This window comes from Phalaenopsis equestris, unplaced genomic scaffold (assembly GCF_001263595.1).
Source record: "Phalaenopsis equestris unplaced genomic scaffold, ASM126359v1 Scaffold000002, whole genome shotgun sequence".
NCBI classification, from domain to species: Eukaryota; Viridiplantae; Streptophyta; class Magnoliopsida; order Asparagales; family Orchidaceae; genus Phalaenopsis; species Phalaenopsis equestris.
Window position 1 is genome coordinate 71404845 of NW_018164444.1, and position 20051 is coordinate 71424895.

General features: G+C 33.7%; 1 protein-coding gene across 1 annotated transcript; it reads right to left on the bottom strand.

The window, feature by feature from the left end:
• Positions 1-9690: 9690 nt before the first annotated feature.
• On the bottom strand, positions 9691-19171 carry LOC110029993 (LRR receptor-like serine/threonine-protein kinase ERECTA). The gene is made up of 27 exons (XM_020732523.1): positions 18599-19171; positions 17568-17706; positions 17405-17476; positions 17232-17303; positions 17085-17156; positions 16929-17000; positions 16775-16846; positions 16631-16702; positions 16465-16536; positions 16313-16381; positions 15883-15954; positions 15627-15698; positions 14964-15035; positions 14815-14886; positions 14629-14700; positions 14260-14331; positions 14060-14131; positions 13742-13813; positions 13595-13666; positions 13147-13218; positions 12994-13062; positions 12848-12919; positions 12645-12718; positions 12184-12312; positions 11755-12102; positions 10976-11346; positions 9691-10315 (listed from the first exon to the last, which is right to left on the bottom strand). Exons 1-27 carry the CDS (start codon positions 18693-18695, stop codon positions 9947-9949), a joined length of 2961 nt encoding a protein of 986 aa, XP_020588182.1. The 5' UTR covers positions 18696-19171; the 3' UTR covers positions 9691-9946.
• Between the last annotated feature and the right edge of the window lie 880 nt (positions 19172-20051).

Below are 20051 nucleotides of genomic sequence, written 5' to 3' on the forward strand. Positions count from 1 at the left end.
GAGTTAAAGCTATTAATATCGGGAGATTTATCAATTTCAATATTAAAAAAAAAAGCTTCTTAATATCTACATCAGAGAAATCAATATGCAACATATAGGGGTGTGCATTATTTGGTCAAATTGAAAAAGTGAGACGAATCAATTAAATTTTGTTGATTTAGTTCACTTCGAAAATCACATTTTAGTTTTTTTTTTATTTAAAACTTAATATTAAGTTTTTGGTTTTTAAGTTCAGTTTTAATTTTCATTTAATCGAACAGATCTAAAATTCATAGATTAGTCAAAACTTCTTATTATATTTTAATTTCATTTCAAACACACCAAGAAAATAAGAATTTTTATTATATGCAATATTTGATTAAAATAAATATAGAATTCATGAAATTAAATTGAAACTACGCATATAAGATATGTAATTTGTAATAATTGTTGATAATTAAACTCCAATAAATATTTAATTTGGGTTTGTTCATAATTAAATTTTTTAAACTTAATTAAATTTATGTTCGACCTGTTCGATTTTATAACAATTTTGATTGGTTTGGTATTTTGGATTTTAGATTTTAGTTGCAATTTGTTTGACAATTTTAAAAATTAATCCATCCAAACCGACCGAATGCTCACTCCTTGTAACATATCAAATTCATGTTAAAGCAGAACATGACCAGCAAAATATGAATAGGCATGTTAGGGGTGGAATTTGAGTTGTCAACCAACACAAAGAAATAAGATATAACCACTTAAGTAATGTTTTGCTGAGTATTGATACACTCATTATTAGAGTTCAATTCTCTAATAAAATTCTTGTTACCTTTGATTTTAATTTTATTGATAAACGAATTGTTTTTGTCTTCAAGCTTAGAGATCTAGTGGCCCTTTCTCTTTGTCTAATTCAGGAGTTTTCAAAAGATGTGTTTTCAATAAGTTTGTATTCTATGCGAATACTTTGATAGAGAAGATCTTTTGAGATTGGTTGAGATTCCAAAGTCATTTGAATTGATTTTTGGGAAGCTTTTAAATCCTTGATATGATTAGAAAAAAATTTGTACGTAGCCCAATTTATGCTAAGAGCTTTCTTAACATTTTTCAATTTATTCCCAAAAGGATGGGATTTCCATCCACATCTATGTTCCATGAAGTAATAACAATGTTGTGAAAATTAACACATCAATTCCAAAAGTTTTTATACATAAATTTGTGCATATGAGTGAAATTGGAGTTCATAAAAATAAAGATGGGATAATGATTAGAGGTAAAAGCATGCAAAATATTGTAAAAGGAGAGGGAGAAGTTTTGAAGCCAAAAAGTATTCCATAAGACTCTGTCTAAGAGATGTCTAAGAGATATCTAATAGAATTTTCCACTTATTGATTAAACCAGCTAATTGAGAAGCCCATGTTGGGAAGTTCAGAAAGCCAGAGTTAAAGATATAAGAGTTGAAATAAACAAGTCTTCTCAATATAGGAGTAATTCTATCAATTTTCTTAACAAGCTTTCCGATGCAGTTAAGGTCACTAGTAATAAGCCACGGCTCAAAAAATAATGACAGCAAGAAAAGTAATAAAATTTTAAAGTTTTTTTTTTCTTTGAATAACATTGTTACCAATATGGACTAAAGTAACTAAAATAGCAATAGAAGAGAAATATTTCACCATGCCATGAATGTATTGAGATTGATTATCTAGCACAGAAAAATAAATATTCTTTGAATTTCACTTAATCCTGAAAAAAAAGAAAGCTATGCACACTGATCTCATTAGGAAAGAGGGAGTAGTGTTTAGAAGAAATGAGAACAAAAATAGATTTTGGGTTAAGCTTAGTATTTAAAAGATAGATAATATCCGCCTTATGAGAATTGAAATAATTCTTACACCTAGTAATTCCAATATTACAGCTGTAGCTTCTCATGTTCTAAACATACATTTTAGAATAGAACAGAGAAAAAAAGTTATGGTTGGATGTCCTCCTTCTTTGGGTTTATCTTTTCTAAACTTTGAAGTGGCGGCTTCTCATGGTCTAAACATACATTTTAGAATAGAACAGAGAGAAAAAAAGTTATGGTTGGATGTCCTCCTCCTTTGGGTTTATCTTTTCTAAACTTTGAAGTGGCGGTAAAGGTAGAGGTGTTGGAAGTATTAGTAGTGCTCAAAGAGTTAACTTGTTCCAGAGCTACAGTTTTGGTAGGAGTCAAACATAAAAAAGTATTTGGAGGAGTCTCTTCAGGGATATGTGCTGGAATGTTGGGGTTATGCTTCTCTAGGAATGTGTACTAAGGGTTACAAGTTCATTAGTTTCAAGGGTGACGGGAAGGTGAAAGGAAGGGATGTTGGGGGTTTGAGAATGGCGAGAATGTTAAGGTTAGGAGTCGGGTTTGATGAGGGGGGAGGCGGGGAGGGGGAAGGGATGGTTGTCTGTTATAACTTCTATGGGTGAAGGGTCCATCAACTCTTATGGAATGCCTTCTACATTTTTGGGTGGGGTGGATAGGGTTAGGGTTGAAGTTTGGGGACTTAAGACGAGACTTTGGTTCATGAGCAAAGGAGTTGCAAGATTTGCAAGACAGAGACTTCCAATCATAAATAAAATCTTGAATAACATCCTTGCCTTCAATATGAAGCACAATAGAATCTCGTAAGGTGGACTTAGTGTTGATCTGAATAAAACGCTAGCAATTGTGAGTTGGCTTCCAATTTGCAGTTAAAGGGTCTAAGGGGATACCAATCGAGCTTGTTCGTAAGGTGGACTTAGTGTTGATCTGAATAACACACTAGCAATTGTGAGTTGGCTTCCAATTTGCCGTTAAAGGGTCTAAGGGGATACCAATCGAGCTTGTTATTTTAGATATGCCATTTTCTAACCAACAATATGAGGGAAGTTTAAGAACATACATATCACACAATTCTTATGTATTTACATACTTAAACACCTAAAGGTTCATATTTATATTTATATATTTTTGTGTTATAACCTACACATGGAAAGATATACTTCACTCTTTAAAAATTAGGAATGGTCATTTTTTTTCTTTATCTGAGATTAAAAAAATTTGATATCAAACTTCAGATACTAGATATCGTGAACACACGGGCTTGTATGGTATGCATGTGAATGTCTCTTAAAAATAATTTCAATTTTAAGGATAATTGGAATTACTTTTATTTCTGTTAAGTTTTCTTTATTTTTTTATTTTTATTCTAATTAAATGACTATATATTTATTATTTTTGAAATAAAAAATAAAAAAATAAAAAAATCCTCATTGTCATCGTCATCCCCGCCATGTCATCATCTACCTTCCACCTCTGGCATCTCTACTTCACCAATTTTGGCCATTTTTACCATCCTTACCTGAAACTCACTCAAGAGCTCTTAACAAAAATCTTATTTATATCTCTACCCCACAAACTTTACAAAACTTTACTGGGTTCTAAATGAACTATGTTAGTGGTCTAACTGAGCCAAGCCGACTCGTGAGGCAACTCGGGTTTGACGCGATAGGTGGCTCATGAGATCAGCTCGATGAGGTAACAAGCCAAGCTCAAGATCTCCACTATTTAGCTTATGATCTCACACTTCTAAAAAATGATTAGTATAAAACATACTCAAAATACATTAAAAATAAAAACTTTATTTTTAATAAAAAAATGTTTATGAAATGATACTTTACATTTTATATAAAATAACGACTCATTATTTATTTTCTAATTTTTTATTTCATTTATTATTTTATTATAACACTAGATTAAATTAATATTGAGCTGGAGCTTGTAGAATTAAGATCGAGCTTGAGTTCGAGCTCAATTAATTACTCAAGATTAAGCTCAATCCAAGGGCAGCTCGAGACCGGTTCACTTGTTTACACTACATTAAAAGGTCTAGTGCTTTCTCTTGCTTCGAGCCTGCTTTTCTCCGTTAGGTGCTTGTGAAGCTGCTTGTTCTTGTTTGGATGAGGATAAAAGAAGTACTGTGGTTGCGAAACTGCATGCTGTGATTCTAGTGCTGCTAGGATTTGTAAAGGATCTCCATCTACATATAGGATCAAAATTAGTTGATGGCCTTGCTTCAGTGTGCCGGACAATTGATTCTGTTCAGTCTGTGAAATGCTTCCATGATTATGCTGCAGCTTTTGTACACGATGATGAGGAAGTGCGTTTGTGCATGGAATAGAGAAATGAGTTCAGTGAGACTTTGGAGACATTGTATGAAATGACGGAAATGATTTGTTTTGTACCAGAAAAGTTTCCATTCATGATCCGCTGGTACTTGTTCCATGTTGCTGGCGTCACGCAAAAACTGTTTCCTTCTTTGGTGCTCTCTGCACTTACGGATGGAGCAATTATGGTCAACCGGGGGATGGGAACTGTCAGGATCATCTTATTGTGCATAAATTGGGAGACTTCAAAGATTGCTCAATATCTCAGGCATCATGCGGGGGGAGACACAATGGTTCACACATTTGATGGACGATTATACGCTTGGGCAGGGAGATACTCTTGACAAGTGATCTTCCGGTACAAATGAGTCAGCCCGATGATTCATTCATGGGGAAATTAAGTTCCATTTGGAAAAACAATGGCTCGTTTGGAAAACTTTTTTAATATGAGGATTTTAAAATATCCGTTCGTGGGAAAGCGAGTACCTGTTCATGGGGAATCGAGTTCCGTTCGGGAAAATCCAAATGTCGCTCAGGAAACGCTAGTTTGAGATAATAAATTTTTATTCAGGTACATTGAAGGGCATTCGAGAAAAGTTGGTTCGAAATCTAAAATTTTCGTGCAGGTACATTGAAGGTCCGTTGAGTCTTTTAAGATCGCGGGTTAAATTTACATATTTGCTCTCCAATCACGACACTGACCAGCTCGTCTTTTGAGATAGTTGGGAAAGGTGACACTCTCCCATACCCCGAAAATTTGAGTGATTTGGACTTGTAATCTTTAAAATATTTAGAATTTTGGACTTTTAAAATAAAAATAAATTATCACTCATTTGAATTTTAAAATTATTTGGAAAAAGTCGAGGTTTTAAAAATTAGGCTCTTAGGGTCTTAAAACAGCAGGGAGTTTGGCTTTTGAATATTTAGGCTCTTAGAGTTTTAAAATTTTAAAGTTTTGGGCTATTAAAATATAATTTTTCAAGCTTACAATACTAAGATTTAAATTTTAAAATTAAGCTCGCCCAATCTAAATTTTTTTTTGAATTTGAGCTATTCAGATTTAGGCCCGTAAAGGTGAGGCATAATTCAAACATGAAGTCTTTTGAAATCTTAATCGTCTCTGTCATTAGATTCACAACATGTTTATAGGCGAGCAGAAGACAGTATTTTTTTTATAAAGCTTAAAATGATAACTTGTATGTGAGTTATTTAATTTAATTCAATTTTTAAAATCATATTCTTGAAGACATCAATTAATCTAGTTAAAATAGCTCAAATATATAAGTTAATTATCCCCGCCAACAAATTCACAATACTCTTGCTAGCGAACAGAACATGATTCTTTTTTTAAAAGTCTAAAATCATAATGCTTTTGTAAATACTTAAACTGTGAATGATTTCAAAATCTATATGAAGCCCATGTTTATTTTCTAAGTCAAATGAGAAATCTCGAAATTTGAGTCCACTCTTAAGACTTAGATGAGTACCATTTGAGCTACTCTTGAGCTATTTATGCTTTAGAGTGTTTATATGTGCAAGTTAATTACACATTTTCAAAATTTTGCATGTCTCCTAATGTAAAGTCCATTTTAAATTCATGGCTTAAAACTTATGCAAGTCTTTAAAGCTGCTTTTTAAATACATAGATTAAATGCCCCCATATGCTCAAACAAATATATCGACTGTTCAAAAACCATGTTCGAGAATGTTGCGTATGCTAATCAGACTACCTTGTTTATAGGATACAGTTGTAAGTCTCATCCCACTACTTCAATCATCCTCCTTACAAGGACTGATGTTGACGAGTCTAATAATTTTGATATGAACGTTCAAATCCTAAAGATGAAATTTACAAGTCCCAATCACCCCACTAGACTGATCCTTCTATCTATTATACTTTGAAAAACTTAAACTAAAGAAATTTATTGTCCCCCCTTCAATCATAAAAGCGTTAAATGTTTAAATCCCTAATGATAGTCGTGTTGATCAAAGAATTCAACCGGAAGGGTCAATCTCTTAAATCAAGATTTTCAAAGTAACCAACCAAATATGCAAGCTAAAATTCAATCTCCTAAAAGTTAAAAGCAAATTGCATCCACCCTCTACAATAGTTTGTCGAGGGTGATAAACTTCTTATTGACTTTAGTTCACAAAGAACAAATATCATATTAAATGTGTCAATATATTTACAATCAAAGTAATTGTATGCCGGTAAGAATGTGACTCGAGTCCTCTGACTGCATGATTTTGTAGTCCAAAATAACACCTTAAAGTAGTGAATAAGACTAGAGATTTCTGATCGGGTGGTTGATGCCAAATGAAACCATTTTGATTACGGTCACGACTACATCCTGTATGTTCGCCAACAACATTCTACCCTTTTGAGTTGTGAATCATAAGATTACAATTGATTGACATAAAACCTCCAATTAGTTAAGGTCGACATAAATTTGTTCCCTTAAACAAATATCCATACCATACTATAAGATTCTCTTGGAAGATGCAACTCATGACTGATGATGAGAATCATTCAGTATGGTTTGGTCGTCTACCTCCTATGACCAAGTAGATTAGGGACCATCACAACCCGGGGTGACGGAACCATAGGATTTTGATTGGGTTTCATATTCATTCCCCCATCATCCGCTTTAAGCTTCAAGTGATGGATTTCATAAATTGAATAATTATATGTTTGTGGTTATGGCATGTTCAATTCTTAATGACTAGTCTTAATCGAAAGTAGGGTTGTAAACGAGTCGAGCTTGAGCGAGCTCAGACTTGGCTTATGCTCGGCTCGTTCGAAACCGCTCGTGTTCGAAATCGATTAGTGTTCGAAATCGGCTCGTGAATAGTGTGCTCGTGTTCGGCTCAATTTAAATATTCGTGTTCGTATTCGGCTCAAAATTATCTCTTTAAAATAAAATTGAAAAAATAAAATGTGATGTGTTGGATTCGAACTTGGACCAAATATAAGCAAAAAAAGACACATAACCACATTACCACATTAGGTGTTATGATTTAAAGTTAGATATAAGTATATATAATAAATGTGATGTGTTGGATTCGAACCTGGACCAAATATATGCAAAAAAAGACACATAACCACATTACCACATTAGATGTTATGATTTAAAGTTAGATATAAGTATATATAATATAGTATTATATCAATAATATATGTGATATTTTATTATATAAATAATTATATATCTTTTTTTATTTCGAGCTAAAACAAGCCAAACACGAGCGAACAAAGAGTCCTTCGTGTTTGGCTCATTTATAATTCGAGCTTTAAAAACTTATTCGTTTTCGACTCGTTTACTTAATGAACGAGCCGAACACGCGCTCGAGCTCTTCGCGAACAACTAGCCTTTTTGACAACCCTAATCGAAAGTGCTCTCCTCGATAGGGGTAATTAACCATTTGAGCTTGCACCTATGGGAAACCTCAAACCCCATATCAAAAAATCCTCGTAAAATGAGAGTAAAATCTTTGGGTAATGTCTTATCTACAATCAAATTTATCTTCTGAAAATTTGACTCTCCTAAATTATCTCAACAAATCAAAAATAAAAACAAAATGCAAAGAGTTGTCCTGAGATGTGGTTGTGAATTTTTGTAGCTCACTGTCACAGACAAAAAGTCTCACATCGGTTAAGTGAAGGGCCGAAGAGCAGTATTTAGTCCTTGGCTGCCCACCTGTCTTAAAAATTCTTTTGGGAGGTGAAAATTGATATCAGAGCAGATTAATGTCTGTCAGGTGTGTGGACTCTCTATGGTCCAGTGGGACCCGCAGAGGGACTGATCCGTGATGAGGGTGTCACGTAATCGAGTGGAGTAGAATGTCACAGACAAAAAGTCCTACATCGGCTAGGTGTAGGGCTGAAGAGCAGTATTTAAGTCCTGGGCTGCCCACCCTAAACCCTAAATCCTAAAAAGACAGTAATTTGCTCTGATATCACTTGTAATCTCCACCCAAAAGAGCTCTTAAGAGAGGTGAGCAACCCATGCCCTAAATCCTAAAAAGGCAGTAATTTGCTCTGATACCACTTGTAATCTCCACCCAAAAGAACTCTTAAGAGAGGTGAGCAGCCCATGACATAAATAACTGATCTTCGACCCTACACCTAGCTGATGTGAGACTTTTTGTTCGTGACACCACGCTCTCAATGTTATACGATATAAACTCTCTTATGATGTTGATGCGATTAAGATTTATGACTGCTTGGACTTCAAAATAAATAGAGTTTCTAGATGAATTTTATTCTTTACAAACTGGAATATTGAGTGTTGACTTACTAGGGTTCACTACTTTAATGAAGCATCACAACTAGAATAAGCATTGAATATTATCTCTCATATGTATTAAAAAAGAATTCAACAAATTAAGACAACATTTGGTAGACATTAGATCTTGTATGACACAATTTGTGCCAATATTAGATCATCCCAATGAAATATTTAACGCAATTAGATAAATATTTAAGAGGTGTAAAAATTTAGTCACATTGCAATGACACTAAATTTTCAATGACACAATTTGTGCGAACATTAGATCATTCCATTGATAAATTCAACGCAATTAGATAAATATTTAAGAGGTGTAAATATTTATTAATGTGCCTCATTAACTTTTACAACCTTTATGCTACAAAGATCTTTACTTTCCATTGGTCACTTTGAGCTACAAAATTTGGATTGGAATAATAGCACAAAAACCCTTTGAATTTAATAAAGTAAGTTCAAATGATTTTTAAACAAGAGAAATGTGCAAGGAAAGAGAAGCAAATAACAGACTCAATAGCACAAAAACCCTTTGAATTTAATAAAGTTCAAATGATTTTTAAACAACAGAAATGTGCAAGGAAAGAGAAGCAAATAACAGACTCATTTATGAAAGTTAAAAATGTCATATCATAAATATATTTTAAAATACATTTTCAATCATCTTTCTTTATTATATCTTATAAGATAATACACTGTCTTCTATCATACACAATGATTATGACTTCTTTGTTTATTGTTCATATCCCCTCCTCTCCACTCATCAACACAAACTCAACCGGACCCACAAATTTAAACATTCATTTATATAATGTTTGTTCTCTTCCACATTTTTTTTATAATTATACCTCAAATCTTTCATGTCATATAAAAAGATCACTATTTAAAGTTGGCATGCCCCACTTCAAACATTAAAATTTAGCTACTGGATGGTAAATACATAAAAACTAATTGATAAGACATTTTTAAATGGAAGGATCCTGTGCTGAAAACCTTATCAATAATCTCATCGACTTAGACAAGATAAGGCGGCCCTAACAAAACCACTACCTTGAATTTGAAATCCATGAAAAGACTGTCCAGATTAAAAGAATCAGCCTAGGCGTGCAGAGAATGCTAAACCCATAATGATATCTCCACCCCATAAGCCAAAGACCCCATTACTCATGCCCAGCCAACCCATCTCATCACCCCCATGACACAATAAAGCTTATCACAGATTTGCAGGCCATAACAATAAAATTGAACTTGCCCAAATTTTAATACATATATGCATAAATTAAAATATAAATGCATACATGCATATATCATTAGATTGATTCAGACCAGACTAAGCTTCATTAGCATGCACTTGAAGCTTACAACTAACAGTAATTTTAATTTATAATACCTACAGAAATACTAACAAGCACTGCCCTCTCTAAACTAGAATTGCAGGAGCAAGACAAAACAGTTCATAGCCATTGATTTTACAATCATTTTCTTCACAGAAGGAGAGTAGGTAAAAGCTTTTACTCGGTGTGAGAAATCACCTCGCCAAACTTGAGGAAGAGCTGGGCGTCAGAGGAGCTTTGTGAGGTACAATAGGTCAGAGCAGCATTGTTCTTGAGGGAAGCATACTCATTGATGTAGCTTGGCAACGTTGAAGGCAGTGAGGACTGCAAAGGTGGCTGCTTTGCTGCTCCAGGTGGGTTCGGAGCCACGAAGCAGCTAAGTACACGAGCCACCTCATGCATGGTCGGTCGGTCGGAGGGCTGCTTCTTGGTGCAGAGGAGAGCTAACTGGAACACTTTTTTTATAGCACCGGGATCACTGCATGTGGCGGTGATGTGGGGTTCCACGGTCTCCATTACTGCATTATTTGTGGCCTTCGCCAGTATCTGATCATCAAAGTAAATATCTTTCTTGAAGCACTTAATGAATCAGTAAAAAAGAAATAAACTTGCCGCAGGATACAGAAAAAGATAAGGTTACCAGAGTATTTAATCCATTTGAATCATTAATGGCTCTGGCTTTAAATTTTATTGAGACTACCATTTGCAAAATAAGAACTTTCACCAAAATTGTTCGAAAAAAAAGGCAGCTTGATCACAAGAAACGCGACCAGATAATTCAAAATGAATAGAAAACAACCAAGATGTTAATACAAAAGAATTGTTGTGCTATATATAGTACAGTATCGTTTTATTAGATAACATTGTGCTGTTGTTTTTTGTGTTTCTGCTCCATTAAAAAAATCAGCTTGATCTGCACAGACGATATAGATCTTTCTCTAAGAAAATGCATTAGATTGCGAAAATAGTTTAAAATTATAAATTAATAAAACAGTGATGCTATTCAAAAGTAATGCAACAGACATGAAAGAGCTGCTAATTTTGCCTGATTGCCTCAGAGTAAAGTTTAGTTGAGTGGCAAAGCTTTTAAGCCAAAAAAAAAGAAAAAAAGACAAAAAAAACCAAAAAACAAGAAACCAGGAACCATCAGAGTAAATTTAAAAGAGGAAATATAGATTATGATTATATTCACAGGTTTATCATTACCAGCTGGTGTAGGTTGCATTCATTGTCAACTGCCTTCTTCCCAGTGAGGAGCTCAAGCAGCACAATTCCATAACTATAAACATCAGATTTCTCGTTCAGACGAGAAGTTCTCGCATACTCGGGATCGATATAACCGATTGTACCCATCACATAAGTCGACGTGTGGGCCTTGTTCACACACAAGCTCTTCGCTATGCCAAAATCAGTGAGATGAGCCTCAAAATCTTTGTCTAGAAGAATGTTTGAAGATTTCACATCTCTATGAATGATCCGTGGACTGCAGTCGTGGTGAAGATAAGCCAGCCCTTGTGCTGCACCAAAGGCTATTCGTAACCGAGTTTCCCAGTCGAGCTTTTTCTTATTCAACGGACCTTCGCTTGCCAAGGTAAAAAAATAATAAGTTAATTGCAGTTTAAAATTTTCAGTATTTGCTATAAACTTCTGTGATGGGCGCTGAAGGAAAAACAGCACCATCAATTAGAGGGTGAAAAAGATTTAGAAGATTTCAAAATCAAAGATAAACAAACTCAAATCAATGGCCAGATGTATGTTATCGGTACAAATTAATTTTTGTATTTTGTTATTCAATGTTTGAGACAATTTATAGAAATGAATTTGAATTGAGTTCCTCTCGTTTATAACTATAGTTTTATGTATCCTTTGTTATTTGTTTAAATAAATCTCTCTTTTAAAATATTTATTAATAATATCTAACGTAAACAAAACAGTATCTTACTTTTGGTGAGTAGAATAAATAATTAAATCTAATAGAAGATTACCATGGAGAAGATCCCAGAGGCTTCCATTCTCCATATAGTCGTAAAAGAGGAGGTTACCGAAAGGCGATAGGGAATATCCTTGGAGGCTCACTAAGTTTCGATGTTTGATGCTTCCAATCGTCTCGAGCTCCGTCTCAAATTCCTTAATGCTTTGAGGGTAGTGCGAGTAGAGTCTCTTGATGGCTACCGGCCTGCAATTTTTAAGCACACACTTATAAACTGTGCTCGATGCTCCGTATCCGATGATATATTTCTCGCTCAAGTTCTCAGTCATTCTCATGACATCATCGTAAAGGTGGAGAGCCATGTTCATGTGGAGAATCACGAGTTTCGGCGAAACATTAGAAACTGCAACGATGAAAATAATTCATTCACATAAGCAAGAAACTTTTGAAAGAATACGCCATTCAAAACGCATATAAAAACTACCTGGTTTATGCATGGGACTTTCGGAAAATGACGGTGGATTGTGCGGTTTGCAGGCCACAAATAAAATCATAAGAAGAATGACAAGACCACCCAAGGCAATTCCCAAAATAGCAGCTTTGGAAATCGTCGCTGCATTCGAGCAACAATAAAGCAAAGCATACTAAGATTTGTTTAAGCGAAAAAGGCTTTATTTACAGACATACCAAGCAATTCTAACTTATTTACACATTTAACGCCTTTACATTCATATTTACACATGTATAACTCCAACCTTCAACCTCACATAAAAAATATCACTATTACTATTTTTTTAAAAGTGAAATACACATTTTCATGCATAAGTTTATTAAACTTTAGTGTTCTAAGCAAAAATATCAAACTATGAATGTTAAATATATAAATACGCAAGAAAATTTCCTTAAAAAAAATGTTATAAAATAACGAATCAAAGCTTTTCTTACTTTTCTCTGGTGATTGGGATGAATGACATTGAGAACCAATCCAATGACCACATAGACCAGGGTTACCAAAAAAACTGTGCCCACCAATAAAAAAAAAGATTCGAATGAAGGACAAAAAAGAGAAATATAAGTCATGTTAATGAAATTAGAAGCACCAAGCAAACAGAACAAAAATCATTAGGTGATTATTTACATATATATACCTTTGCTGCGAGAATCGCGAAAAGTTATTGGAAGTTGGGATATCTCCAACCAAATTGTTGCGGGAAACATTTCTGTTAAAATTATACATAAATATAATTATTATTTTGTTAATGGGAACATGCAGAAATTTGCAGGCAGGACTTACAGAACAGAGAGGCTGAGGCAGTTGGTTAGGAACATTATATCACCAGTTAAATTGTTGTTTTCTATTTTCCTGCCATAATTTAACATTTGGGGATGATAAAATTTCTTTCCGCTTTTCTCAAGCTCTCTCATTGTTAACCAATGAAAAACTTACAATAACATGAGATTTTGGAGCAGTCCAAATTCCTGCGGAATCAAACCGGAGAGATGATTGCTTGATAAATCACTGCATTTTCAATTCCAAACTTTTTAGGTACAGATATAAGAAGGAAAATAATTGTTTCAGAACTGAAAAGTAGCCTTTTTTAAGCTTAAAAGGCACATTTACATAAATACCAAACCAACCAATTCTAAAGTATTTACACATCTAACACCTAAATTTTACTTTTTTACATTTATGCCACCCAAGTCTTTCATATCACATCAAAAATATCACAATTTTAATGGGGTGTATGTAAAAATTTAAATTTATTAAAAGTGAAATACACCTTTTTTGTGCATAAGGTGGGCATGTATGTAGAAATTGAAAGTTAGGTGTTAGTTATGTAAATACATAAGAATTGAATGGTGTGTATGGAATAATGTAAAGTCAGAATTCTTACATCTCCATTATGCTCCTCAAGTTTCCAAACTCAGGAGGTATGTAGCCAAAAAGAATATTGTTGCTCAAGTTTCTGGAGGTTAGAAATATTAAAATATCAAATCAGAAGAAATAAAAAATGCGAGTATTTTTTTGCTGTAGAACATACAGTTTAAGAAGGTGTTCCAGATCTCCCATGGATGAAGGAATTGGGCCACTGACCTGGTTAGATGATATGTCACTGTATAATGTTAAACCATATTAGCAAGTTTTGGCCTCAACTATCAAGTTTGAACAATAAAAATAATTTACATAATACCACACAATTCTTAAGTACTTACATATCTAACGCCTTTTTTATGTAATATTAAAGAATTGAGTGGCCTGCTTGTAAATATAAATGTTTAGGTGTTAGATATGCAAATATACAAGAATTTTATGGTATGTATGTAAATGATCCTAAAATCAATCATAGATTGGCAATTACAGTGTATCCAAATTCCCAATTCTCGACAGTTCTATAGGTATCGGACCCTTCAGATTGTTTGCTGATAGATTTCTGCCGCATACAACAAAGTACAATATTAATGAGGCCGGTGTGATGTTATATATTACAATTGTCCATTATATAGATAATATAGTTGTCAAATCAAGACAACAAATGATTGCTTCTAGAGATGAACTCACAAGTATGTCATGCTTTCAAGATTCTTAAATGAGCGCGGGATGGTACCATTTAACTTGTTACCTCGTGCATTCCTGTAGCAACATAAATGTGTTATCATGAATCGATAAGCATGACTAATAGTTATAAAGTGCCAAAATAGCCACCAGATTGTTTAATGGTGCCATTTTAGTCCCAGAGTTGATAAAAATGTCAAATTAGTCTCCAAACTCTTTAAATTGGCGGCAGAAATAGACTATTTCAGCCCGCAATTTAAAAGAGTATAGGAACTAAATTAACATTTTTATAGACTATTTGACTAAAATGACACTCTGCAAGGAGTCGGGAGACTATTTTGACATTTTTTTCAAAAATTATACATTGATGCTTACAAGCTATTCAGGTTCACACAGGAGCTCAAGTTATCAGGAATTGGCCCTTCGAGATAATTATTTGCAATGTTCCTGAAACAAAAAGTTGAGTTTTTTGATAAACTTACCGATATATTATATCAAAAGAAAAGAGAGGGGTTCATAGATTAAAAATTTAAATGTCATAGTACGAGAGCGAGAGCATACAGGTCGAACAAGTCTGTTAGTTTCCCAAGTTCAGCTGGAATATGCCCCGTAAGCTGGTTTTCATTTAACTCCCTGTATCGAAATAGAATTTCATGTAAAGATGAATAAATTTAAAATTTAAAATGAAATTTCTGAAGATTGTTGCTCACAAGTAATGTAGCCTTGTCATGTTACCGAGCTCTGGTGGAATAGTTCCAGTTAGTTTATTTCCTTGCAAATATCTGGAGATTCACAGCAACATAAATTAGGTCGCAAAACACCCCCTTGAACTGATTCAAGTGATGGAATAAAAGAAAATGTGTCGGCCGAAATGTATAGAAGTTGCATGATCGGATCAAACGGTATTAACTTTTTATATGTCGACGGGTTTATTTTGGCATCATTTCAACAAAGAAAATAAAGCTTAAACAATTAATTCTTAACAAAAGAAATTTATAAAAAATTGTGTCCATTTTAAAAATAGGAAAATTTACATAGATACTACAATTCTTATGTATATGCATATTTAACACCAAAAGTTTGATATTTACATTTATAACACTTCGTTATTAAATATCTATGCATGAAAGGACGTATTCGGAATTAAAAAATTAGTAATAGTGATGTTTGATAACTAAAACAACCTAAACATAATCCTCTAAGCCTGCAAACTATTCCAAAATACTACCAAAAAAAACAAAAACAAAAAACAAAATCAATATTTTATCCTCTAAGCCTGCAAACTATTCCAAAATACTACCCAAAAAAAAAAACAAAAACAAAAAACAAAATCAATATTTTATACAAAATTCAATCTTGGATTATGAATTTACAGCTTCTCTGTGTATGTCAAGTTGCCCAATATCGGAGGAATTGGTCCGCTCAGTAGATTACAACTCAGATCTCTGCAGCATCATGTTCAAACAAAAATAAATACAAACTCAATATAATAATGCTTATCAATTTACTGTAAGAAAAGTATAGCATCACATTATCAAACTACGAACATAAACCGGCTATAATACATAATAAAGTACTTGAATAAACATAACACTCAACAAATTTTGAGACAATAATCATGTAACTCACAGAACTGCAAGAGCTTGCATCAGCCCAATGACAGAAGGAATGGGTCCCGTAAACTTGTTATTTTGCAAAGATCTGACAATAAGCATTTTGAACACGACGTAAAAAAACTAGTAAGAATTTCTTCAAGATATTGGGCATGCAACAAAGTAAAGGAAATTTGCAAACATACGGCATAATTCTTGTGCATTTACATATCTAACACCTAGAGTTGATATTTACAATTATAACTACTTGATACTAAAAAGCAATGCCTCAAAAGGTGTATTTCATTTTTAAGGAGATAGTCAAAGTGGTATTTTTTATGTGATCTCAAAGATTTGAGTGTTACGTAAATATGAAAGTTAGGTGCTAGACATGCAAATAATTAAGAATTGTGTGGTATGTATATAAAAGCTCAATAAATTAGAACAATGCAAACGCTTGCACATACAAAGTAGCAACTTGTAAAAACCCAATATTGAAGGGAATTTCTCCAGTGAACTTATTGTATGACAAATCCCTGAAATCAAAAACATGCCTTGAGTAATACACTTCAGTCAAAATTGTATCAGATTTGAATCCTCAGGGATCTAGGACACTTACAAAACTTGAAAACTCGTACAATTACCGATACTTTGAGGTATGCTTCCAGTTAGGCTATTGTTCTTTACATCACTAAGAGTTGAACAAAAATATGCAAATTAATACATATCTTCAAGAACAATTTCATCGCAAAAACTTAACATGTTTTCGTTCAATAAACACTCACAAGTACCACAGCCCAGTCAACTGGCACATATCAGACGAAAGGCTTCCTTCCAGATTATTACCTCTCAACCCACTGAATTAAAAAGTGTGCATTAGTTTTTAATAAGAAATTGCAGACTCAGAAAAATAAAATTTTTCTACTCACAGGTACTGCAATACTTCATTCCAGTAAATAAGCCTAGGTATTTCTCCACTCAAATTGTTCTGAGCCAGATCCCTGAAACAATAACATTTCTCTTGCAATTCATCCAATCAAATTTAAAGAGATCTGAATAGAATTAAAAAAAGATTATACATACAGAATTTTTAAATTGGGAATTTGAGATAGAGTTGAGGGGATGGGTCCTGTTAATTGGTTGCTCTTCAAAACCCTAAAATTTATAATGTCACCATCACCAAAAAAAAAATTAAAGATTTCAAGAAGCAACAAAGGAGATTTAGATCAAAGGACATACAGGTTCTCCAACTTCTTTAACTTTGATATGGAAAATGGTATATCTCCATGGATGTTATTAAATGATAAATCCCTGAGGCACAGAAGAAAATGCCAAAACATTCAAAACATAAATGGTGAAGTTACATTTATAATAATTTGGACTCACAGTATCTTCAATGAAGAGCAATCACCAATCTCATCTGGTATTTGGCCAGAAAGCCGGTTGGATTTTAGGTCACTGAAAAATAATAAAATAAAATAATAAATCAAAGGAAAGAGCAACATGCATAAAAGCTGGGAACTTTATATTATACCATGAGGATAGGGATAAAGTCATACATTGAGACGAGGCTTTTGAGATTCCCAAACGCGGACGAGATCTCTCCATCAAGATTTAAACAAGACAGATTGCTGAGTTTTCAAACAGAAGAATAAGGTCCATGAAATGACCTAATTCTTTTTACTGTGTAATGCGATAAAAACCACAGAAAATCATTCTCACAGTGAAATGACTTCAGAATTTATGCTGTCACAAGTGATCCCTCTCCAAGAGCAATAGTCTGAGGACGCTGCGTTTGTCCAATCGTACAGAATATCATCAACATTGCTGAAAGACTTTTTGATTTCAAGTAGTGTTGAACCTGGAAAGGAAAGTTTTTTCAGCCATTAAAATAAAAAAAGCAATTTTTTGGGTGAATGGGGGTGTTTATCTGCCAAAGATTTAGCATTTTAGCAACTATTTTCGATATCTTATCGATTAAAGTAGCTGCAAGACACGCAATTAGAGCTTTAAATCATCTGAAATCAAATTTTGGGGGATAAATTTGTTGATTCAAAGTGCCCTCAAAACTGAAATTATGTTTTAAAGTTTGGAAAATTTTGGGGGATAAATTTGTTGATTCAGCCAATAATTCCACTTTGTGCCCTCAAAACTGAAATTATGTTTTAAAGTTTGGTAAAAACATAAAGGATTTTTGTGGCTAATGGAGCAAAAAAAAAAAAAAAAAACTGCTTCCTGCAAAGATACGACATGGACTGCCTATCATCAAAATCAAATATTTATAAACAAAATTTTCTGAAAAAAAGGTCAGATTTTCAATAAACATTTTTTACTAATCAAGGTAGAAATTTTCAAAATATTTAAATAAAACAACTTTAAATGGACGAATAGGTTTAACCATAAAACAACAACCATGGAAATAAACCATGAACAAGGGGAGCAGCGAAAAGGTTTAACCATAAAACAACCATGGAAATAAACCATGAACAAGGGGAGCATTTTCTTTTCTCTCCATTTAAATTTAAAAAAAAAAACTAAAAGGGCCGACTGAATGAGAGAAAAGTAGCAATCAGCACAGAAGAACAAAGTACAAAACCCCCATTAAAATATTAAGTGAACGCAATCAGGGAACAGTGTAAAGAGATTATTATAATAATCATAAGCTAAACAAACAACGGCTCAACCTAAAAAACAAAAACATAAAGCTAACCAAGCATAAATAAAGATGTCTACGAAAGCTCCAGCAACCTCACCGTCGTTCACAACCGTTTTCCCGCCGCCGGCGAAGCATAATCCCTCAGCGAGAAGCAAAGCAAAAACAATACCCAACGCAGCCCTCTCCCCCTCCATTGCTAGCTAAGACGAAAAGCAATAAAGGTAAAGCATTGCGGTTCAGACGCCCAAATGTCGCTCTCGAGAAGAAATGCAAAGAGGCGCTTATAGTCCCATCAGCTTGCAGCGTTCGCTTCTTATAGAACCCAAAAATCCTCTCTTTCCCAGCTCTTCGGCTCTCCAGAACTCTATTCTCTCTCTCAAATTCTCTCTTTTAGGAGCTCTCGCCCATAATAATCCCTTAAGGAGCTATCTCTACATGCGACTTTTGCATTCTGCTTTCAAGGCGTTCTATGAGGCTCTCATTTCTCCTTGCCCGCAACTCCATGTGCCTCTCTAGACTTCCCTCCCTTCTCCAGCTCTTCCTGCTTCTCTCTCTTTCTATCTCTACTGTAAAAAGGAGGCATAAGTTCTCTCTCGCAGTTAATCTTTCTTTAAAAAGGAGGGTGAAGATGCAAGGTATGGAGCACAGCAGATGGCAGAGCTTAGCCCCCTCTGCTTCCAATCCACGGTATTTACTATCCACCATTTACAGCGAGGAATTTGATAATCACACGGCATATTATTTGAGTTAGCAGTCTCGGAACATATGCTTCTGCGCGTGAATGTCACTTGAAAAGCTAGAAGCGGGGAGTGAGTTTATCTGCGGATCTAACCGGATGGTCCAGATTGGCTTGTACGGTGGGCTGGGTCTCTACGGCAATAATCCTCGTTTTAACAAAGATAAGGCATGGTTTTTTCTTATACCAATTAAATGAATAACTTATAATATTCAAAATTGTTTTTAAATGTTATCAAGCCGTTACGAGTGTTTTTTTATTTAAATTTAAAGTATAATAGAGAATTCCATTTAAAAAACATTGAATGTTAGAATATTCTTAATAATAGAAAAAATTTAATGTCTTTCTTTATATGAAAATTAAATACACAGATACAAGAATATTATTAGAAAACTTAATATTTTATTTGAAAAATCTGAAGGGAAAAAAATTGTACTTCAAGTAAAATATCTATTATGTTGGTAAGATATTGGAAGTTAGCGCTTGTCTACAATTAGAGAATGCAAAATTACTCACAATTGAACTCGGCTTTGACATATACTAAATGTGAGATAAGATTAAGAATATAATATAGTTAGTCACAATTGAATACTAAATGTGAGATAAGATTAAGAATATAATATAAAATGATGATGATCAAATGATATTAGTTGGATGATAACATGTGATGATTGGATGATGATAGTTGAATAATGACAAAAAATGATGATAATCAAGTAAAGGCGATTAAATGATTTTCGAAAAACTGTGACAAGTAGGCAATGTCAATCAAAGTGATCGTAAAATATGACGGAAGTTAATGACAATGACAAAA

Excerpts from the sequence above, each read along its gene's own strand:
- LOC110029993 (XM_020732523.1), bottom strand. The coding sequence starts at position 18,695 with ATGGAGGGGGAGAGGGCTGCGTTGGGTATTGTTTTTGCTTTGCTTCTC. Across the intron at positions 17,707-18,598 it reads GAAAACGGTTGTGAACGACG|GTTCAACACTACTTGAAATC; the intron begins GTGAGGTTGCTG and ends TTTCCTTTCCAG. Across the intron at positions 16,382-16,464 it reads TGTACGAGTTTTCAAGTTTT|GGATTTGTCATACAATAAGT; the intron begins GTAAGTGTCCTA and ends TTTTGATTTCAG.